This window comes from Furipterus horrens, unplaced genomic scaffold (genome assembly GCF_987537825.1).
Source record: "Furipterus horrens unplaced genomic scaffold, mFurHor1.1.pri manual_scaffold_5, whole genome shotgun sequence".
In the NCBI taxonomy this organism is placed as follows: domain Eukaryota; kingdom Metazoa; phylum Chordata; class Mammalia; order Chiroptera; family Furipteridae; genus Furipterus; species Furipterus horrens.
In genome coordinates, this window is record NW_028327175.1 from 169517933 (window position 1) to 169541634 (window position 23702).

A 23702-nucleotide genomic window follows, 5' to 3' on the forward strand; every position below is an offset into this window, starting at 1 on the left:
TCAGAGGGCAGGTGAGGCCAGGCACCTGGCTGGGGGAGGCTACCTGGCAGTTCCCTGCTGAGTTCTTGGTGGTGATTTGTTGTCTTTATCTGCACAGGAGCTGGGAGTGTGGAGTGAGACCTGAGAATTGGGGTGCAGGGCCCTCAGGGACGTACACAGTGCAGTGGAAGGCTTCTGGGGGTGTCAATTTGGACTTGTACTTCAATTAGTGACCATGATAAGCCTCGGTGGTTTCATTGTGAAATATTGATCTCACCTGCCTGCTGCCTGCCTTACAAGGTTCTGAAAATGTCTAAAATGATATACCAAGCCCCTACCTCCTTAGAAAAGTTATTTTTTTTAAAAAATGAACACCCATGTTCCTATCACCTAGCTTCAAAAATTACCATCTCATCCAATCTTGTGTAATTTCTACCCCACCCCCACCCTGGATATTTTGAAGCAAAGCACAGGTACACAGTTTTGCACAGAGAGTTTTTATTTATTTCATTTTGATGAATTAACAATGAGCAATGGAGCAGAAGGATTGCCTGGGCTTACCAGGCAGGTTTGAATATGTAGAAGGCAACCTGTTGTTTTTTGACCAATTCGGGGTGCTGGAACAAGCACAGGTTTTATTTAGCAGTTTGTCTCATTCAGAATTTTTTTTCACAGCAACACCAGTAACAGCTTTTTTTTTTTTTTTAAATAATTTATTTGTTTATTTATTTATTTTTAGAGAGAGGGGAAAGGAGAAAGAGAAGGAGAGAAACATCACTGTGCGGTTGCCTCTCACTCACGCCCCCAACTGGGGGCCTGTCGTGCAACCTAGTCATGTGCCCTGACTGGAAATTGAACCAGCGACACTTAGTTCGCAGACCGATGCTCAATCCACTGAGCCACAGCAGCTAGGGCTCTGTAACAGCTTTCTTAAGCTTCTCTCCTTCTAGTTTAGGGGCTGAGATTTTTTTTCCAAGAGGCTGGTCATGATAACACGGGTGAGAAATGTGGGTGCCACAATATCTGTCTTGATTCTGAACTGACTGAGGGAGCATGGAGCTAGGTGGGCTTCATGGTGTGCTTAACTCAGGGATGTCAGGAAACAGTGCTCTCAGCCAACATAGCATTTTGAAGGCACTAGCATTTTTTTACATTTAAAAAAATTATTATAATCATGCTTTGGTTGTGTCAGACCTGTTTTTAGTGCACAATCTCACTTTGACTCAGGGAAATGCAAATTAAAACCACAGAGAGATACCACTTTACACCCATGAGGATGGCTATTATGAAAAGAACATAACATAACAGATGTTGGCAAGTATGTAGAGAAGTTGGAACTCATGTGCATTGTTCATGAGACTATAAAATTGTGCAGCTGCTTTGGAAAATCGTGGTGGCTTCTCAATACGTAAAAAAATAGAATTTCCATATGATCCAGCAATTACACTTTTGGGTCTATATCCAGAAGAATTGAAAGCAGGATCTTGAAGAGGTATTTGTACATCCATGCTCATAACAGCATTATTCACAATAGCCAAGAGGCAGAAACAACCTGGGTATCAACTGACGGAAGAAAGGATAAACAAAACGTGGTCTACACATACAATGGAATATTCAGCCTTAAAAAAGAAGGCAGTCAGTCCTGAAACATGCTACAACATGGATGAACCTTGAGGACATTATGCTAAGTGAAATAAGCCAGACACAAAAGGACAAATACTGTATGATTCCACTGATATGATGTACCAAGAGCTGTCAAATTCATAGAAACAGAAGTAGAATGGTGTTTGCCAGGGATTGGGGGTAGGGAGAATGGGAAGTTATTGTTTAATGGGAAGACTGTCAGTTTTGCAAGATAAAAAGTTCTGTGGATAGTAGTGATGGTGGCACAATGCTGTGAATATACTGAATCCCACTAAGCTGTACACTTAAAAAGGTTAGTTTGATATTATGTATACTTACCACTATTAAAAAGTTTAAAAAATCTCACTTGGACTTGCAGAGGAAGGGAAGCTGGGAGAGGTGAGCGCTAGAGGACAGTGTAAGGGCCTTTTGTCTTCCCTCGTTGTCACTCCGCCTGGCTCCACAAAGAAGTTGAGCTTCCTAGTTTTCCTGAGTGAATCCTCTAGAAAGGGGAATTCAGATGATACCTGCAATTCCAGGATGGCTTTGCACCACAAACACTGAGTTTAATCTGCAAAGGTTCCGATAAAGCCCTTGCCTGAATCTGTTTCAGAGGAGGATTGATTAAGTGAAGAACTGAGGCTCCTTGTGAGCACAGACGACACCACTGTTACAGAGAGGAGAGCACCCTGCCACTGCCTTCCTCAGTGACTTGGGCAGGTCTGAGCCACAGCTTTCCTGCTTATAAAACGCAGGAATTAGGTTCTGAGCCTACTGTGCAGCCTGTTTCTGAGTGAGCCATGACCAACCAGGCTCTTTCCTTCCTTCCAAGTGACAGATGCCTCCATGAGTATAGTGTACATGTAATTTATGGTCCAGATTGGGAAACTTAAGGTTATTAAGAGAAGTTATTAAGAATTTTGCCAGAACAACAGTGTCCCCCAGGACTGTCCCAGGCAAACCAGGACATGTGGTCACCCTACCCAAGAGAGGCAAAGCCACTCTGGTGGGGAAAAGCTTAAAAATTAAAGGTAAGCTCTCTTCCCCTGCCCTTGTGCATGGCATCTTTGTGGATGGAGAGTCTTCCTCTGTTCCTCTCGCCTTTATTGTGCTCCTCCTTTGATGGGGAGGAGAGGCAGTACCTCCTGTGATCAGCTGATAAAGAATTGCCCATGTGTGAGCTGGACTCTGTCCATGTAATATTAGACCTCAAGGCCTGATCCCAGGTCTGAGGGCAGATGCTTTCTCCTCTTCCATCTCTGGGTAACTGATGCAATGAAAAATGAAAAGGCTAGTGTTTTTTTGTGAAGTGTCTCCTTTTTTTCACAGCTGAGAAGCAGTGGTACCTTTTTCTCTTCAGGTTTTATTTAATAAACGTTTGTAATTATATGGAAATTATACACAAGGCATCTCAACTTGACGACACTCTTTCCTCCATACTCCATTCTCCTGTGACAGTACCCTTGCAGTCTGGAGGTCTGCATTTTCCTATCCAAATCATCTAGTGTAGAACACTGCAGGTTGCTGCAGAGGCTTCCTGATTGTAGTTTTGGAAATTTCCATATTGGGCATTTAGGTTGTTTCCTTTTCTTTAAAAAAAAAAGAAAAGAAAATATAGATTCTTCCCTGTGGGAAAAGGAGAGATTTGCTGGGTTCGATTCCCAGAGGGGGAGATTAATGGGTCAGAAGGTGTGTACATTGTTTTGACTGGCCTGACCTGTTTATATAGTAGTCCAAATTGCTTCTCCAGAAGGGCTGTCCCAAATCATAAGAAATAGATCACCTGATTGTATATGGAATGTGTGTGTAATTTCCACATTTAGGCTTGCCAAGGCAGAGGTCAAGGATTGCTTAATCAGAGACTACACTATAACTGGGAGTTGCTTGTGAAGCTGATCCCTGCAGGGCCTCAGCTCCTGATCTCCCCAGCTCAGGCACACATAGGGCAAAGACCCCAGGAGGGATTTCTAAAGAAGGGCTGTTCCTGGTGCACTGCTATTACACCCTGGTACATGTGATCATTATTTGCTGACAGGATAGTGTCAAGTCTGTCTAACTGGTATGTGTGTGTAACTGCATCCTTTGCCAGTGCATAGTCAGCGTGACCTAGGCTGCTGGAGCAATCTGTTTTCTCTATGGGAGTGTCTCATTCCTATCTTGTTTGTACCTTTTTCCCCCTCCAAAATGCTTTTTAAAAATATCACCAGTATTGAGGTGTAAATGAGATAGAATAACATTTAGCCTTTTCCAGTGTATAGTTTAGTGAGTTGACAGCTGTATACCTATGTAACCACGATCATCACCACAGTGAAGACAGAAAACATTTCCACAACCTCAGAAAGGTCCCCGTGCCCCTCTGCAGTCATTCTCCCCACCTCTTTCGCAGGCAGCCATTGACCTACCTTCTGTCACCATAAATTAGGTTTGACTTGTGAATCTGATTTTTTAGGTGATGTTCTTTTCTGTTTTTATTTTTTAACTTTGTTGATTTCTTTTAAAATATTAAAAAATTATTTTTATTGATTTTATTGATTTACTTTTATTACCTCCTTTTAAAAATTATCTCTTTCCTTCTACTTATTGTGGGATTATTTTGCTGTTTTTCTAGCATCTAAGGTAGATTAGATTATTGATTTTTTTCCCCTAGTGTAAATATTTCAAGTTATATGCTTTCTACATCCCATACATATTTTTTAATACTCACCCAAGGATATGTTTATTGATTTGGGGGAGGGGAGAAGACATTGATGTGGGAGAGAACCATTGATATGAGAGAGAAACGTTGATGGTTGCCTTCCATATACACTTCTACTGGGGATTGAACCTGCAACTTAGGTATGTGCCCCGATGGGGGATCAATGACCCTCTAATCGACTAAGCCACCTGGCCAGGGCTGCATCCCATATATTTTGATATGCTTTCATTTCATTTGGTTAAAATATCTTGTATATGCATACTCTGTATGTGTCTTCCCCTCCGACTTACTTCAAGGGTGTCTCTTTTTTTCTGATAGTTTCATTTGGATCTTTTCTGTATTTTCTGTTTTTCTCCTCATTATGCTTATTTTTCCTTTAAATTCCTGAGCTTATTTACAATATCAGTTTTAAAATCTTTGCTAATTCCATTTTCTCTGTCATTTCTGTCTTTTTCTAGTTACTGATTTTTTTTTTTCTTTTTATAGGTTAACTAGTGACCTTGACTAGATGCTAAATATAGCTTTTCCACCTAAATATTGTTTTTGTCTTGTTCAGCCTTGGCTGACATAACAAAGTACCACAGGCTGATTGACTTAACAGGAATTTATTTTTTTACATTTCTGGAGGCTGAAAGTCCGAGATCAGGGTCTAGCATGGCCAGGTTCTTGTGTGCACTCTTTTCCTGGCTTTCGTAGATGTCTGTCTTCTTGCTGTGTTCTCACACGGCAGAGAGAGAGTGCGCTTTGGTCTCTATTCTTCTTGTAAGGACACTAAACATGGAGGCCCCACCCTCATGACCTCCTCTAACCCTGATCACCTCCTAAAAACCCCACCTCCAGATACCATCACAGTGAGGGTGAGGGCTTCAGGTTTGGATTTGAAGGGCGGGGAGGACAACACACATTCAGTTCAGTCCATAACACTTCTTAACAGTATTATGTCCTTTGAGTCTGACATCTTTTGTTAAATATTGTGTGTGAGAGTTATTCATACTGTTGTATGTAGTTATGGATGATTCATTCTCATTGTTGTGTAACATTTTGTTGTGAGACTATATCCTTTGGGTTACTTACAGTTTTAGGCTATTAAGACCTGTTGAAGTAATATAAAAATATACCAGGGTTGTAGACCTGAATTATAGAGATGTTCCTGGGGCTTATATGGCTAAGCTGAAGGAAATCCTGTCTTTTGTCTCTGGGTCCAGATGGTTTTAGTGTGATAGCTGAGTGTAGGACTTGGCTTGCAGGACAGACCTGGCTCTCTGCCTATTTTTGCTCATGCAACTTTAGTGGAACACAGCCCTGCCCGTTCGTTTATGTATCATATATGGCTGCTTTCCTGCTGTAACAGCAGAGTTGAGTAGTTGAAACAGTATGCAAAGCTGAACGTATTTACCATCTGGCTTATAGAAATGTAGACTCCTGGTTTAGTATCTTGGTTTTCTGCCCACTCTTAGTCACTGAACTGTGCCAGCGAAGGCAGGGACTGGGGTGGGGGGTGAGGCTAGTGGGGGGGTGACACTGCATTGGAGGTTCTCTTTCAGTTGCTTGGGGATCTGCTTGTAAACTCCCTTGGATAACTGCCCTCCTTCCTTCCTTTCAAAGGCTTTGACGCAGTCAGATTTCTAGGTGGGGCTTGGTGGTGATGGTGGGGGCTCTCTGTTATCAGGGAACACAGAGACATCTGTAGAAGCTGCCCCGGAACCCTGTGGGTAGTCCTCACCACTCCTGGCTGGGGCCCCTAGCATGGGTTCACTGGCTGTGTGTGAGAAGGGCACACATGCTTCTTATTCTCAGAACCGCCCTTCCGGTAGGAGGAAAAGCTGCTGTGTGATAGCTATGTGACCCTGTGCAAGGCACCACCCTGCTCTGGCCCTGCTTCCCTCTGTAATGAGGAAGCTGGGCTCCAGCATCCCTTTTGGCTCCCAGATCTTCCAGAGTCCCACTGAGAAGTAGCTTAGTTTAGACTCATTTAATGTGGGACCAGTTTGAAAGGAATGTTCCCTGTTCTGTATAGGGTTCAGAGTGGCCACAGTCTTGAGAAGCAAGGCCTCCTAACCCTGAAATATCTCTGATACTCTTCCTCAGCCCAGTGGGTTCTTGGGGCCAAACTGGGATTAGGGTCTGTGCTCTCTGGCCTCCTTTCTGGCCAGTATTTGAGTTGTTGGCCTTTCAAGTGGTCACAGGTATCTCTGCTATTCTCTGAAATCCCTAGGCCTGGAGTCAGGATTCTGGAGAGTGCCAAGAGCATGGGGTTTCCACCTGGCATGATCTATGATGGCAAAGTTGAGACAGCAGGAAGTGCATAGGCCTTTGTAGATCTCTGGTCTCCAGCTGCTTGATTTTGCAGATTGGCTAACTGAGGTCCAGGATAGGGATGGCTTGCTCAAGGTAATGGGGTGAGTTAGGAAGAGGTGCGACTGTGTGCGAGCTTCTTCCGCTCCCTCCCGTTTTCTTCCTATCATTCTTTTCCTGTTTCACTTGAAAAGCCTCCAGAAGGCTCTGTTTCCTTAAACTCTGATTTACTCTTGTCTCCAGAGACCCAATAAAACAAGATGCCTCTGGAAGGAAGGACCTTGTCTTAGGACAAAGACTAGTGCTGAGAGTTTTCTTGGAGAGGAGGTGGGATGTAGAGTGTTTTCAGTTCATCAAATACTGGTGGCATCTTGGAGACCCCCCATGCTTCTGCTCTGCCTCCTTTTTTTATTTTTATTTTATTTTATTTATGTATTTTTAGAGAAGGGAGGGAGGAAGAGGGGGAGAGAAACATTGATCAGTTGCCTACTGCAAGCCCCCAGCTGGGGACCTGGCCCACAATCCAGGCATGTATCATGACTGGGAATTGAACCAGTGACCTTTTGGTTAGCAGGCCGGTGCTCAATCCACTGAGCCACACCAGCCAGGGCTGCTCTGCCTCCTTCACGAGAAGGCAAGGCCCACTCAGAATGGCTCTGTGACCCAGGGTAAGTACATCACATCTTATACTTCTTTCAATCCTACAACCTTCCTGTGACCCAGGTGGGTACCCCATTTTGTAGAAGAAAACAGGCTTAGAGAAGTACCTGGCATTGCATAAAGTTCTGTGTCTGAAGCTGCAGGGTGGAGATTGGAGCCAGGATCACCAACCTATGCTGTTCATTCAGTGCTGCTCTGGCCTGCATTGAATTTCAATGGCTTGCTCTTTCTTGGTTTTCCTCTGGTTTTCTCTGAGTCTCCCATAGGCAGCCCAGGGGAAGAAGAGGCTTTGTGAATGTTAGCGTGGATCAACCAGCTGGGGGAGTTTGCAAGAACCAGAGGCAGGCAGGGCAGAGCCTGAAGTGTTATATTGCTGCTGGTTGTTTGCCTCAAGCATGTTGAGTAAGACCGCTGGGCCCATAGGGATTGCCCAAGTACCTGAAATTTTGTAAAGGACCCAGGCCACTAAATTGTAGGTGTTGTGGGGACTGCTTTCAACATACTTGGTTTTGGAACCCTCCTCCAGTCTACCAGGGCCTGGCCAGGTATCTACATTTTTTTGTTAAATCTCCTTGGGTGAAGTATCACAGGCTTGCTTACATGGTTAGTGGGTTCTCTGTGGCTTCTATGTCAAGGCAGGGCTGGACCAACCCAGAGTGCCCCAGAGGACCTCTCACCTTCTTTCCTAGGGTCCTTTGCCTAAGGTGGAATTGTCAGTATTGAATCTTTACAGTGGTAACCCCTTTTCCCCCAAAAGTGGCCCTGTTCCTTTGGCACCTGCCCTGGTTGGGATGCAGCAATCTTCACCACCTGATGGACAATGAGGGCCCTTGGTTTTCAGTTCCACAGCTCAGAAGCCCCTTCTGTGAAACTCCCACAGCTCTAGGCCCCTGTGACTGGCCCCTTTTCCTGGGTGTCTGCCTGCGGTCCATGAGATAATGGATGTTAGGTTTAGTCTGAGCTCTTGGCCACCAGATAGCCATGCGATTTGGGCAAATAACCAAATCTGAGTTTTCCTATTTGAAAACTGGGGGTACATGTACCAGTGTTATATGGGTATATAAGGGCTTCTTTGGGTATATTAAGTGTTTAACATAGCACCTGGCACCCAGGGAAGGTGGTGCTACTTCCCATGGTGATCACTGCTATGTACATACCTGATGGTCCCAGGCGGGCCTCCCTTTGGGCCTGGTGGGAGTTGGACCTCATTCTTTGGGAGGGAATTTAATCTGGTCATGGAAGAGAGACAGGGCTGAATTGTCACTCCCAGGTGGTTGGCAGCTAGTGAAAACAGCCCAGCCCCATGGACAGTGTGTCTGAGAGTGTTCCACTGGGAGCTGGGCAAAGCCAGTAAGGGTCCTGGCTTGTTTACAGGATTGCCATGTGATCTCCCAGACAGGTTACTTCCCCATCTGGTTCTTTCTCAGTCAGCTTGTCTCTAAAACAAGTGTGGTCACTAAAGTTTCTGTCCTGGGCCAGTATTCATTAAACCCATGATTTGACATGTGACCCCCTAGTTCCTGTCTTTTCTGGTGCAAGTTAACTTTAGTTATTTAAAACAGAATGGAAAAAAACATGAGCCCTTCTTCTGTGAGAGCAGTGAGAGAAGGAGAACTGTGCTTCTTAGTAAAGGGGAGCTGGCCACTTGAGTGGACTGATATCCAGTGAGGGGTTTCCAAGGGACAGGCTTTCCTCACCATTCCATGTGGTGCCAGGTGGTGGGTGGGCTGTCAGGGAGTGCAGTTAGGTGAGCTGGAATGCTTGTTGGGGACACTGAATGAGGGGATAAGGATGGACTCCTCCAGGCCCTATTCTGCTCTGATCCTAATGACCTTGTGTAGGGCTTGGCCTTGGACCTGGGCTAGCCTGGGCTTCTGCTTATCCCTCTCTTGCTTTGAATGTATTTGAACTAAGTTAGACCTTGGATGTGCCTGGGAAGGGAGCAGGAAGGAGCACAGTCAAGGACTGCTCTGGTCTGGGAGCTCTGGCGACTCACTCACTCATGCCTACTCTATACCTACAAGGGCCAAGTCTTTCTTCAAGTTCTTGGGGTGCAATCCTGAACAAAACAGAAACTATCTCTGCCTCAGAGGACTTAAGCAGGAGAGACACAATAGAGACAGATAGCTCGTGTGGTCTTGGATGAGTGTCACGAGGAAAATCAAGCAGGGAAGGCTGTCAGGATTGATGGGTGGGGAGCTGTCCACCTAGGACAGTAAAGGGAGGCATCTCTGAAGAGATTGGAATGAAGTGAGGGAGGAAGCCGGAAGGGTTATGGAGGAAGAACATTCTAGGCTGAGGAAATAGTGTCAAGTCTCTGAGACAGGATGAGTTTGGTGAATTCAAGAACTAGTAACAATGCCAGGGTGGCCTGGGAGTAGGTTAGGTGGGGAGTCGGGTAGGAGAAGATGTTGGAGATGTGGGCCAAAGGCTGGCCACAGGCCCTTGTGGGCTATGGCAAGGAGTTTGAATTTTATTCTAAGTGTAGAAGGAAGTTATTGGAGAATTTGGAGGAGTGGAGTTATATGTTCTGTTTTTAAAGGATTTTTCTAGTTGCTTGGGGACCTGTGAGGAGACCACGAGGAGGTGCCTGGGATGGTGTGGGGCAGGGCATGGACCAGTGGGAGCAGAATCAGGAAGAAAACTGGCCAAATACACTACCACCAGAGGGTCCTGGTAGGGTGAATTTGGAGGCATCAAGCATGAGGTTTAGGTTTTGTATCTTAAATGAGTGAGTAGATGGACGGTGGTGCCATAATTTAATAAGTGAAGAATTGGAGGGAGCTGGTTGGGGGTTGGGAGACCAGGGCTCCATTTGGGGGCATGTTAAGATTGAAATGTCCTTACATCTTTCAGGTAGACAAATCAAGTAGACATTAGAGTATTTGGCTTGGGAGCAGTTGTGGCTGGAGATCTGGATTTGTGAGCCAGCAGTGTACAGTGTAGATAGAATTTAAAGCCATGTGAATTATGAGATCATCCAGGGAGCTTGGGAGGCTGGGGGCCCAAGACTGAGCAGTGAGGCTCACCAGCATTTAAAGGACTCTGAAGAGGAGGACAAGCCAACAGGAGGGACTGAGGAGTGACAGGGGAGGTGGAAGACTACTGTCTATGTGTGCTTTGTGGCCCCAAAGCTGAGTGGTCAGTGGAGAAGGCAATAAGGAATAACCTGCTGTGTTGGATGAGATTAGGTAAGCTGAGAAAAAAGACTTGACCTCCAGCTTTGGCAAGAGAGAGGAAATCAGGGACTTGGAGGACTGGTGGGGAGGGAGGCCTACAGGGTTCAGCGGGCAGTGACTGGTCACCTTCAGGCTTATTTACCATGCAGTGTGAGACACTGGGGAGAGGACATGGTCATGCACCCCACCAAGAAAACAAAGGACTGACGAGCAGGCAGGCAGTGTGGTGTGATGGAAAGGACCATGTGGGCTCCCTCGGGCACAAGCTCCTGCAAAATACGGGTTGAGCCTTTGTGTGTGGCTCAGTGCTGGTTCCTGTGCTTGCGACTGTGCCTGACACATAGGACGCAGTCAGTCAGCATTTGTTGGATGAGTGAGTGAGTAAATGAGTGAATTAAACAGAGACTTGGGATCTGGGCCCTTCTCTACCACTGCTTGGCATTTTGGTCTTGCCCTTTTTGACCTGTGTTCCCCTTTGTAAAATGGAGGGTTCAGATCCAGATCCAGGCAGGACTTCTTCACTTGTGGTCCACAGGCTGTGTGGGAACCAGCAATGAAAAGTCTGAACCCTCTGAAATTCCCTCTAAAATATTGTACATGTATACATTTTCTGAATTGGTCTGTATTCCAAAAGACATGAAGAACCTCCAGGGCTTTCTTTAAGGGGCCTTTCCTTCCCACTCCAGCTGAGAATGCATTTCGGAAAGCTGAGAGCCATAGACACCTAGTTCTATTTAGCACGAAGTACTGATAAATGGTAGCTAAATGCCAGTTAAAATACCATGAGGTGTTTTTGTTTTTTTTTTTAATGTGGAAAAATCCCCCCTGTTCAGGAGTCTGTGTTGTGTAGTGGGGAGTGAGGGGTGGGGGTGCACCTGAGGGAGCCTAGCCCCAGTGGGTTGCTGCGGGTGGGAAGTCAGGGTTGGGACTGCTACTTTTCTGGGGCGAACATTAGTAACTAATGACCTAGCATATCCTCAGCCTCCCCCTCAGCCCTGGCCAACAAATTGCCTCGGCAGTGCTCTAGGAGCTTGAGGTGGGCGGCAGAGGTGGTGCTGGGCTCTGTTCTCTTGATGGCGGTGCCGTCTTCTATACAGAGCCTCAGCTTCACACAGAGCCTCGGAAGGCACCTGAGGCAGCCATCACAAGGGGCGATATCTTCTTATACGCCAGACAGTGCATTGAAAGGAGTGGGGTGTTTGTGGAATGGGGAAGAAACAGGGCATAGCCTGGTGTCTTTGACTGTAGTTTACCCAAGACAGTGTGTTCTGAGGTCCTTTGCCTCTGCATAGGGCTGTGGGGGTTGAAGGAGTTTGTCCTAATATTTAGGGAAGGTAGGTGTGGGTTATCCAACGAACCTTGCGGTCCCTTTGTTCTGTGGTACAGACCCCCTGTCATCTGTAGGGGCCAGGGGGCTGCCTTGACCCTGATCCACCCAGCGTGGATGTGAGCCATTGCTATTCCCCTACTAGCAGTGTGGATCCTCCTCTAAACAGCATGTTTATGCTGCTGGTTTCCAACCTAACTGTCTCTCTCTCTCTCTCCCCCCCACCCCCACCTCCCATCCTTGCTCAGTTGGCTGGAGTTGCCTTCCTTGGAGCCGGACTGTGGGCATGGAGCGAAAAGGTAGGTGTAGTTATCACTAGAACCCTGAGCATCAGACAGCCAGAACCAGGTTGATTCAGCTTCTTCCCTCACAGGCACTTCTTGTGAAAGGTAATGACTTGTAGTCATTAACCTTTACAGCGCCAACTCTTGGAAACAGTTACTGAACTTATTGTGAAAGAAAACTCCTTCCCCATGCTAGGGTTGCTGCTGGCAGTCAGGGCTTGGCTGACGAGGTTTTTGACCTCAGTGAGCATGGAGAGCCCCATTTTCTGTTCCCAAGAGCTCCCAATTCACCGTGGGGCTTGTTTGCAGCTGTGTCAGGGCAGGGCCACCTTCCTCACCCTGTCCATGCCTCTGGGATCTGGTAGGTTGCTGTGTTTATTCCTGAAGCTCCTGTCCTTGCCCAGAGAAAGAACCCCTGAATCAGGGAGCAGGCTCTGTTATATTCCCCTGTGGGACAGGGGTAGGTCTCCATGCACCTGTCCACCTCCTTGCTCAGCCCGTGGAGGACAGGTGAGGAGGGGAGCCCAGGCTTTTACTGTTGGAAGGACAAAGGGTAGGTGGAGCTCTGGGGAAGGTACTAGACTGGATGTGGTCAGGATAAAAGAAGGTGGTGCCACCTTTTGCTCTTTGGGTGGGTGGGTGCTGGGAAGGTGGTTAGTGCTGAACAGGGCCCTCACTACATGGAGGGAGGGAGGAGGAAGGGAGAGAGGTCCAGCAGACTAGGCAGGAAACACTGGAAACTAAAGCTTCCTCAGGCCCAGGGCTCTCTTTCTTCAGTGGAGCCTCCCTTTGCCTCCAGAAGAAGGAGAGAGGAGTACTTAGATCTCTGGGCTTTCTTGCCATGGCCTTAGAAACTGGCTAAGGCCCAAACTGGGTTTGGGCACCTTTAAGATGGCCTGTGAATCCCTAAAGGGCAGGAGCTGAGGTACAGTGTCTTTGTCCTAGTGACCTGGAAGCAGGTGTAAGTCACGACTCATAACGCCACCATGTGGCCATCTCCAGAACAGCAGCAGCTCAACCAGCAGCTGCATCGTCCCAGCTGGGTTGCCTGGTCTGGCTGCTTTCTTCCTCCTTTGAACCCTGTAGAATGGCTCTGTCCATTTTGGTTGCCACGTGTGACTATTTACATTTAAATTAATTAAAATGAAATACAAGTTAAAATTAATTTCTTTAGTTCCACTAGCCATGTTTCAGGTGCTGAATAGCGCATGTGAGTAGTGGCTACCATTTTGGACAGTGCAGATACAGAACGCCACCATCGTCACAGACAGTTTTATGGGCAGTGCTGCCTTTGTGTGCCCTTGGTGAGTGTGTTTCCCACAGGGTGCCTTGAGCAAAGGTCACAGGGCCCCTCAGGGCTCCCCTCTACCCAAGGCCTGGCATAGGCACCCTGCAGGCTACAAAAGAAGTGGGTGGGAGATTTGTCTGGGAGGAACTCACAGCCTAGGTGGAGACTAAGAATGCTGCATATGAAGCCCTGGGGGCTGAGATGGGGAAGGATCTTCTGGGAAGAGACCTCTAAGGGGGCAGGGGGGCAGGAGGTCAGGGGCCATACTCTCACTTGGCTCTTTAATAAGACAATTGAGCCTTGCAAGGCATGTCCCTGTCCTCGGTTTAGTTCTGTACACAGCCCGGCCACCAGGGCACCCTTCACTCCCTTTGAGGCTGATCCTGCCCTGCTATCTGCTTCTTTCAGGGGGTGCTCTCTGACCTCACCAAAGTGACCCGACTGCATGGAATCGACCCTGTGGTGCTGGTGCTGATGGTGGGCGTGGTGATGTTCACACTGGGCTTTGCTGGCTGTGTGGGGGCCCTGCGGGAGAACATCTGCCTGCTCAAGTTTGTGAGTGGCCCCAGGGAGGGGAGGGGTACAGGTAGAGGGTGGGCTCTGCTGGACAGGCTTATACCTTATCTGGATTCACTAGTAGCAGCTCTCATAAGTCTCCTTGGGCCCCAGAAGTGGAGGGTGGAGAGGCAGCCCTTTGTACCCTGCTGCCCTACCAGATGGTAAGATTTCAGGAAATGAGTAGTTGAGCTAGCTCCTCATCCCCAGAGAAAGAGAAGTTGGCCCCTCTGGTTTTCAGCTCCCAGGGAAAAGAGTCAACTGCTCACAGGCCAACCCCCCTCCCCCTCTCTTGCCTTTTATCTTCCCTCCCAAGTTCTAAAGGAATTGTTTGTTCGCTGCTCACCTTTGCCCTTCCTAAGATCAGAAGATGTTGTCAGTAACATTAGGAAATCATTTCCCTGCTTCAGGGTATGTGGGATGTGCAATGCAGAATCCTTAACTTGCTGGCAGAACTGGGACTCACCCAGAGTTTAGTTTTATATTTAGATACACATTCATTCTGAAATGCATTCAGTTAAAATTAAATAGCACCTGAGAGGGAAAACACATAATTGTGTTTTGCAACATATTACTTGTTGAATTTATTAGATCAAGCTTCCTCTTCCCTGGGTTTAACTTAAAAGGCAAACGTGTTTTTTCCCCTGATTTTTTTTTCCTTAAAAGTGTTTTGTTTTGCATCTTGCTTCTATGTGAATGGAGATTCCATTTTGGAAGGCCTTGTGTGTGTGTGTGTGTGTGTGTGTGTGTGTGTGTACGCACATGTGAGACACCCTGTCTCAGGTTACTGTATGGCCAATGAAAAGGGCAGTGGGAAGTCTGCCTTGACGGAAAGGAGGGGTGTGGACCTATGGCTGTGTGAGCCCTTGCAGAATGCCGCCACTGCTGTGGCCCGAGCAGTCGCGCTTCTGGAGATAGCGTTGTGCAGTTGACTGTCATGTACTCCCATACTGAGTGGGCACTGATAACATTGACAACTCCAGAGTTGTGCAGAGCCCTGCCAGGAAATTCACATGTCCTGTGTGAGTTACGCGACCTCAGCAATTATGTGCCTGAGTGACCCTCAGTTTCCTTCATAGGAAATGGTTGGCACATTGGCTTGGAACTTCCTCATACTTTCACTCGTGTGTCTTTTACACCAACAGTGCAGTGGTGTGGGTAGGGATGAGTCTCTCCATTGTACAGGTGAGGTGGAGTTGCCCAGAATAGCCCAGCTAATGATGTGGGTCTCTGTCAGAGAGGGTGTGGGTCTGGCTGGCGGGCTGGAGGTGTGACTGCCACTCTCATCCCTGTCCCCAGTTTTGCGGCACCATCGTGCTCATCTTCTTCCTGGAGCTGGCTGTGGCTGTGCTGGCCTTCTTATTCCAGGACTGGGTGAGGGACCGCTTCCGGGAGTTCTTCGAGAGCAACATCAGAGCCTACCGGGACGACATTGACCTGCAGAACCTCATCGACTCCCTTCAGAAAGCCGTAAGTACTGCCAGTGGCTGCACCCTAATACAGTGCGTGCTTTTCTGGTTTGAGTCTGTGTATGCTGCTTGGGCGGGAGCCAGGCTAGTGGGAACATGGAGCTCCCCTGCCATTGGTCAGTCAGCTTTGCCTGCTCATGGCTGCCCAGTGGTCCATGCTTGCTCTTCCTGTGCCCTCTCCTGATTTGAATTGGGCAGGCAGGTCCAGCTGTCCCCATGGCCACCCTCCCTCAGGATCCCAGTCTTCTCCTTCCTCTTCAGGGCCCAGACCCCTCTAGCGGTGGCCATGCAGGTGGCCACAGTCCCCTGGGCACTGTGGATACCAGGGGGCATGGTTTCTCCACCTATGTCACTTGACTCTCTGCCTGAGGCTATTCCTGTCCCCTTCCTCCCTGGGACCTTTTCCCCTTCCTGTTTGAGAGGGCAGAGCTGCCTGGAGGAAACTGCCTCAGAAGGAGAGGAATATAACCTCCCTGGAACATGTCCCCAGGGGTTTGTCTAAGCAGTCCCAGGCCTCACCTTTTCTCCAGCTGGCCTCTCTGCCCCCTGCATGCAGCTGCACCTGGAGGCTTGGACTGAAGCCGGTCCTCCCCCTGGGAGGAACTCACTCCCCCAACACTGGCCTGTGCCAGGCGCTCGTTTGATCTCTATGCTCTGCCAGAAAACCTACTGAAACTTTTATATGGCACACTTAAGTTCTGAGAAGAAAATAAATTAGAAGACATTAAAAATAACTATGATCTGCTCTTGTTATTAACCAAGACTTGTTTACCCTTATTTCATGTATCACAGGATACAGCAAAACTCCATTTATGAGAGCAGAGAGCCTTCCTATTTTGTTTCCAGTGACCTGTGTTAGTCTGTGAAAGTCACCAAGTCCCAGATATTGTCTCATGTCCCTCACTGTGCCTTTTCTATTCAATGCTGCTATTCTCGCTTCATTTTCATGTCATCTTGGGCTTGCTGGTATGGAGCAAGCCTGATGGCTCCTCCCTCATTGGCCTGAAAGATGTAGTAGTTTTCTCCAATACCTTCTTTTCCTTTTAAAAATAGAATCCCCAGAGGTCTTCAGTAAATTACGGCACCTCCTGATGGTGGAATATTAGGTAATCATCAGAGAGGTGGCGATGAGGAAGATGGGATTTTACCTCAGAAGTAAAAAAACCCAGAAATCCTGGTGTGTATTTGTTGCGATTAGTCATAACCATGTGAGCTATAAGGACAAGCGCAAAAACGAAATCTGCTCTTAGATTGGGGTGCCATTAACGTCACAGTGCTGCTTTCAGTGTCTTTGGTTATACACTTTTTTTTAGACCAATGGGGGTTCTCTTTGTAGCTGCACCAGATAGTGGGGGTGGTGGGAAGGGGGGGGCAGAGCTTTGATTGTGTCCCATTCACCCCACTTGGGAGTAGACATTCAGCCACTGTTTTTTGTAAAGAAGCAAAAAAGGTAGGTGGGACCAGCTTAGAAATTTCTTGGGGAGGAAAACATACTGCCCACAAGGTGTTCTCTTAACGATAGTAGAGGGCCCTCAAAGGACAGTGAGACACCTGCTGTGGGCTTGGGGTAGGAGGGAAGGGCTCGCTCCAGGTTGAGGAAGGGCTGGAGCCTCTCTGCCCTGTGCCAAGGACACCATGGAACCATCCCTGCCTGTTGGACCCAGGAGACATCATGGCTGCAGTCTCCTTCATAAAGGACTACCTGGCATGTTGCTCAGCATTTCTGAGTGTGGGAGGAGGTCGGTGGGGTGGTCCTTGAGTTCTCTGTGTGATAGATAGAGGCACACTGAACCTTGTATCCTTAACACGGACACCCTGCACTGGGTGGCCACAGCCCTGGCTCAGGAATCCTGATGGCTCTTGGCTTTGTGATTGTAGAACCAGTGCTGTGGGGCATACGGCCCTGAAGACTGGGACCTCAATGTCTACTTCAACTGCAGTGGTGCCAGCTACAGCCGTGAGAAGTGCGGAGTGCCCTTCTCCTGTTGCGTGCCAGACCCCGCGGTGAGTCATTCTGCACCTGGCGGGGAGCACCTGGCTGTCCTGGAGTGGAGCAGTTTCTGTCTCTGAGTGCTCTGGGCTGCTTCTCTTCTGCAGAAGGAATGAGTGCGGTGCTCACCCTCCATGCACTGTCCAAAGCTCCTCCGGCTCTGAACTCTCCAGGGATAAATTCTGGGAACTTTTCTGCATGGCCCACCCTGGCTCTAGTGCTCTGGGTGAAGCAGGAGAAGACCCGTATGTCCCTCCCTGGAGGGCTCTCACTCTGGTGCCTGGACACAATGTTATGAATGTATCCAGCGCTGGTCTTCCCTCTTTATTCTCCTTTCTCTAGAGAAAGCGCTCACTTTTTAGAAGCCCACAGGAGTAGTGGGGGTGCACACCACCTGGGGTTGGTAGAGAATTCTCTTTTTTATTCTTCGCCTGTTTTTGTTCCGAGTGCACAGCCCAGGTCCTTAGGTTTCAGAAACCCGTGAGGAGCACTGAGTGTCTTCCTGAACTGAGCCTATGCAGAACTGAGACCTTTATAGAACTTAGTGCGGTTATTACACATGCCTAGTGCTGGGCCACAGGGCTCTGACCAGCCAGGGCCTCACCTCTGTTGTATGGGCGAGTCCCTAGCTCAGGAGAGGCTCGGGTGTGCTGAACTTGCACAACTGGTGTCTGAGGTCTGCATTGTGACTGGGAAGTCCTGAGCCAGTGCAGCTTACCTCCCAGCACAGGGATTGACCAGCTGTGACCCATGGGCAGATCTGGCCTGCTGCCTGTTTCTGTGCGCCCTTCGAGCCAAGAATGGTTTTAGACATTTGTAAGTGGTTGAAAATAAAGGATATTTTGTGACATGTGAAAATTATGCAAAATTCAAATTTCAGTGCCCATAATGCAAATTTTATTGAAATATACCCATGCCCATTTGTTTTTATGTTGGCACTGGCTGCTGTCAGCTGCTACACAGACAAGTCAGAAATACTTACTAAGCTAACCCTTCAGACCGAAAGTCTGCCCACCTGTTCTAGCACAAAAGGTTAATTCACAGCATAATTGAAGGACATGAGCTATAATGGAATTTGTACAGGTTTTTGCTGGTATTTGGTTGTGACTTTTTTAGAGCCTTCTACCACCAGCTTCTCAAGGGAATGAAAATGACTAATTTTTTCTGCTTTTTTTACAGCAAAAAGTTGTGAACACACAGTGTGGATATGATGTCAGGGCTAAGGTGAGAGCCCCGGTGCATGAAACTCTGAGATCTTCTGGCTTATCCCCTGTGACCTAACTTCCTGATTTAGCACGAGTGCAAATTGGAGCAGGAGAACCAGTGGAGATGAAACTCAAAGGTGCCTCCTGAGCTGGGAGCGAGGTGACCAGAAGCATGTTCCCTGCCTGAGCTGGTGGCAGGACTCTTAGGAGCAGTGATGGGTGTGATTTCAAGCCCTGTGAGTTACAGTCACAGAACCTCTCAGTTGCTACCTTAGCATAAAGAGATCAGGCAATTGTTTTGGGGAACAGAGTCTACATTTTTAAGAAGTTGCTTGGTGTCTGCTGTTTAGGGGTTCAGGATGAAGCTGCAGGAGCTTATGACATAGCCCAGCTGCCATAGGGAGGCAGTGGTGGTAGCAAGGGGGAAGATGGATCTCAGGGCTGGAGTCGGTCAGTCTTCTAGGGCTTTCTTCAGATCACAGGGAGTGTGCACTTGGATGTGAAATGAGTCCCCATCCTTGTGATGGTGGCCTTTGATGATATGAATGACTGTTCTGAAGGAAAGGGATCTATAGACACTCCTGTTGGCCGTGGACACTAGGGATGTGCACCTCTGGTCTGGGAAAGCTCAGATCCTTCTGCATTGACTTCCATCCCACAGAGGTGGACCTATCTCAACAGCAGCTTCTCCAGTTAAAAAATTTAATTGCCACCTGTATTACGTGCTAGGGCTGCCATTACAAAGGGCCACAGACTATGTACTTAAATAACAGAAATTTATTTTCTCAGATTCTTGGAGGTTATAAGTCCAAGATCAAGGTGTCTGCAGGTTTGGTTTCTTCTGAGGCTCTTATAAAGACACCAGCCATATTGGATTAGGACCCACCCCAGTGACTTCATGTTTAATCTGTTCACCTCTTTAAACACCCTCTGTCCAAACACAGTCTCATTCTGAGGTGTTGGGAGTCAGAACTTTAATACGTGAGTCTTAGGGGGACACAATTCAGCCGCTAACACCACTAAAGTGAATTAATGTTCCTTTAGAGTTGCCACAGTGGAGGTGGATGGGTGAGGGGTAGGGCTGCTGTATATGGGGTGGGTGAGGGTGGGGTGTGCATGGTTGGATGTGCTTACTAAACCTCTGCTCGGGTTTGGGACTAGCACATTCAGAATTGGGGACAACCTTGGTTTCATTATGGAATCCAGGGCTTGTGACTGTCCCTCTGGCTTCTGGACACTCTGAGAAGTCACTGTCCCTTCTTCTCCAGCCAAATCCTCTGACTTGGAAGATGGGAACCCCCTTTTCCCAGTTTCTCTCTCTTTAAAGACACAGCCTCCTTCTCCAAGCATTCAAGTTCCCTCTCCATTCTCCAGATGAGGGCTGTGGAAGTTTGTTGCACAAATTGATCTTTAAATCTGTGGAGGCCCAAACAGAAATGAATTGAAGTTCAGAGCTTGGTTAGTCAGGTTACTGATGCACTCTCTCCTGGGTAGGGGCAGGGACTGAGACAAGTCAGAATCCCTGCTGGAGAGTTCTGTCTGTCCTTGGCATGTGCCTCGCTGTTCCCTGAAGGAGCCCTCCGCAGGGTGGGGACACCTGCAGGTCGTGGGCTCAGGCTACTGTGGTGTTTTCCAGCAGCTGAAGAGCAAGTGGGACGAGTTCATCTTCACGAAAGGCTGCATCCAGGCGCTGGAGGGCTGGCTCCCGCGGAATATATACATCGTGGCTGGCGTCTTCATCGCCATCTCATTGCTGCAGGTCTGTTGCCACAGCCCTTGTGGCTTCCTTTCCCGTTGCAGGCTGCACCTGTTCATTGGACCCAGATTTCACATGTAGGAAGGCAGTGGTGGCCAAGCGGGCAGTGAGACTTGGGGTGTATAGATTGGCGAGTGTCCACTGGGAGAGGACCTGGCAGGAGAGAGTCAAGAACTCAGTGAGTCAGAGAAGCCTGCAGTTTTCCAGCATGCCTAGGGCTCGTGGGGAGAAGCTGGCAGCCACCAGCAGTGCTGGAGGCTTGCTGCTGCTGCTGCTACTGCTGCTACGTGGCAAACGCACCATTTAGGAAATGTTTGGCTCTGACCTTGCTTTGAAGGGGGTGACTGAGTTGGACCTGACTCCACCTGCCAGTTATCCATATACTCTTTCCTCCATCACTCAGCAAACCTGTGTTTAGTGATCTCAAAGGAAGGCTGAGAAATACAAGCATCTAGAAAAGGAAAGAAAAAAAATTATTTGCAAAGGGGGGAAAGGAATCAGACCTCAAAAGGACCGACTCATCAAATACAAACCACAAAAATTTAAAGGGGAAAAAAATAGCAAAATTCCTAAGGTGACCAAGTTCACATTAGTCTGTTCCTGGTAGAAAAAATTAGTCTTCTCACATGATAATCTGGTTGCCAAGGTCAGGACGTAGCCGCAGTTACCAGCACAGTCAGAATTATGGACAACCTTGGTTTTATTATGGAATCCAGGTTTATAGGAAATGCCTAGGATTTATTATTTTGGGAATCAGAACCAGTTAGAGTCACCCTATTATCTCTGGTTTAACCCCTGGCACAAGGTGTGTTCCAGCCCATGATGTGTGACATGCATTGTGGTGCTGGAGGCTGGACAGTGTCCGGTTGCTTCTACGGTGTCCGTTCTGTGCCCCTTCAGGGCTCTAGGGATAAGCAAAATAGACCCTGGGACTCACTTTTTATGGTGGGCCACATGCCCAGTGATTGCTCTTGCAGTGTCTTCAGTCTCTATGGGGTAGGAGTGGGTTGCGGGAAACCCCACATGGCCTTGCCCTCTGAGCCTGCCCCCTCCCTTTGTGTTCCAACACTGACGGCCACTGCCTCTGCTGGCCCCGGTTTCAGATATTTGGCATCTTCCTGGCAAAGACCCTGATCTCAGACATTGAAGCTGTGAAGGCTGGCCATCACTTCTGAGGAGCCAAGGGGAGCGAGCAGAGCTGAGCCACACTGTGGAGGCCAGAGCCCTCCATGGTCGTCAACTTGACATTCAGAGGGAGAGTTGCAGACGCCACCTGCCAGAGCCAGCACCCTGTCTTCAGCATCAGTGTGACATGACCTCTTCGATCCTGCTTGCTGGTTCTAAAGACTGAGAGGCCTCCTCTTAACTGAAGGAACTCATGACCAAGGTCCCTGCTGGGGTCTACCCAGAGACAGAATATGTCTGTATGTGGGGTTAGTTACAGAGGGACAGCCAGCACGGAGGGTTTGACTCAGTCCCGTGGAGCCCAAGTGTGTCTGCAGGGCACCCTGGCCTCCCCACACGTGACATCGGTGCTGGCTTAGGGGCAGCCATGTCTTCTGTGAGTGGGACATGGGTAAGGGACCAGGAGGTGTGTACAAGACTTCTCCCAGCAGCCTAGGGGTGCTCCCTGTAATTGGGGAGCGGGGAGCAAGTGGACCTCAGAGGTTGGCAGGGGCTCTGCAGTGTCTGCTCGAGTCAGGTGTTTGCAGGATCCTCAGCCATGTCCAGATGAAGTGAGCTTGAGCCAGTGCATGGACTGGGGTGCTGGGTGCCTGGCATGCTCCTTCCGGCTGAGAACTGCCTCATCTCCACAGCTTGTGCCCTGAAGGCATGAGGGGGACCGTGGGCATGGTTCTTCTCTGAGAGTAAGCTCTTCTTTCCTTAGAATATGTAAATAGTTTATTTATAGGGGTAAGAATGTTCTCACACCATCTCTTCATTTCCTCTGGCATTCTCCTCTAAGCAGCCTTACATTGTGTCTGGGACTGAAGCCATCCCTTTTAGTTCCCTGGAGTGTCTCCAGAACCAACCCCATCAACTTTTCCTTTTCATCCCTAACAACCCAGGTTCACATATGTGCTCCCCCTTCCTCTGTGCACCCAAGTGCACACACTGCCCTTGGCTTCCCTGTCTTCTGGTCTTGGTGCTACTGAAACCGTCACCTGGAACTTGAATAGTGACCCCTCCTCCACTGGGAGGCTGCAGAGCCCCAGCCGGAGACAGCAGCCTGAAACCTTCCTCCAGGGCTGCTCCCGAGGCCACATGCGAAGGCTCGGCTAGCCAGCCTGGCATTGCCTCTCCCTGGAGAGAGAGCTCTGTTGGCAGTCCCCTGTGCCAAGCCACAGATCCTGGCCTGCAGCTGTGGAGAAGCTCGGGACATCTTGTTAACTTTTGAGGTGACTCCCTCCTTGCCAGCCGGGATATCTGTGGTCACCATGTCCACCCTTCCTGTCAGGGCTATTCTGGGCTTGCTCTTGGAAATGAAGTCTGTCCTGTGTGCTGACTCCCCAGGCGTAGCTGGGCGTCTGTGCATCTTGGGCTGGGCTTACTGTCTAATGCTTCTCTGGATCTCGTACCCGTTCTGTCCTTATTGTTCAGGGATTGAGTGCTGTCTTCACTTCACTTGATGTGTACATGCTAGTGTGGTGTATATCGGTGAGTGTTTGTTGATGATATTGTTATGATTTTTTTTTACAATTTTTTCTGTAGACTAGGTGAAGAAGAATGCTTGTGTTTTTAGGGAGTGTGATGCTTTTCTTTGACTGCCAAACTCTTTTATGGAATATATCTTTATAATAATGCTGTTGTTTTGGTGGTTTCTGTTTTGGGTCACATCAAGATGGCATTAAGCATCTCAGTGGTAAACTCGGTTGCTAAGGGAACCAGCGGGATCGGGTGTGGTGAGACATGATGGGGGCAGAGGGTACAGGCCATCCATTGTTGGCACAACCTGTGAAGTACATTTTATCAGGTGATTTTTTTTTTTAGATTCTCTGAGCCACTTTCAATTATCCTTTGTATGGAGGCTACAACTAGCACAAGCCAGCTTGTGCCCAGTGAGAAGCACAGGCAGAAGAACTTTGACTTCATAGGCCTGGAGCAAATGCTATTTTAGGTCATCTCTGTCCAGCCCCAGGCAATATGATCCAGGCAAAATGGCTTGGGGACACTGAGTTGGAACTGGTCCTGCTCCTCTAGCAGGGGAGAGTGTGTGCTGACCTGCTGGTTTATCTGTGGCGGGGGTTAGTGGACTGCCCACCTCACCAAGTACCTCTGTCCCAGTCTGCCCTGGGGGAAGTTGATGGCCCACACCCCCCCTGCCAGTGTGTGGGCACCAACAGCTCCTGGACGGCTTCTGCTTCTCCATTTATCCAGGGAGCCCTTGCAAGTCTTC

The 23702-nt window shown here is 48.4% G+C and overlaps 1 protein-coding gene across 1 annotated transcript in view; it reads left to right on the forward strand.

The window, feature by feature from the left end:
- TSPAN14 (tetraspanin 14) overlaps nucleotides 1–23107 on the forward strand; it is a 52914-nt gene extending 29807 nt beyond the window's left edge. Inside the window, exons 3-9 of the mRNA XM_090278313.1 lie at nucleotides 12007–12057; nucleotides 13739–13885; nucleotides 15185–15355; nucleotides 17233–17358; nucleotides 18524–18568; nucleotides 20189–20308; nucleotides 21409–23107. Of these exons, the coding sequence (XP_090134439.1) occupies nucleotides 12007–12057; nucleotides 13739–13885; nucleotides 15185–15355; nucleotides 17233–17358; nucleotides 18524–18568; nucleotides 20189–20308; nucleotides 21409–21480 (732 nt within the window). The 3' untranslated portion in view covers nucleotides 21481–23107. The remainder of the gene's footprint in view (nucleotides 1–12006; nucleotides 12058–13738; nucleotides 13886–15184; nucleotides 15356–17232; nucleotides 17359–18523; nucleotides 18569–20188; nucleotides 20309–21408) is intronic.
- Nucleotides 23108–23702: the final 595 nt, after the last annotated feature.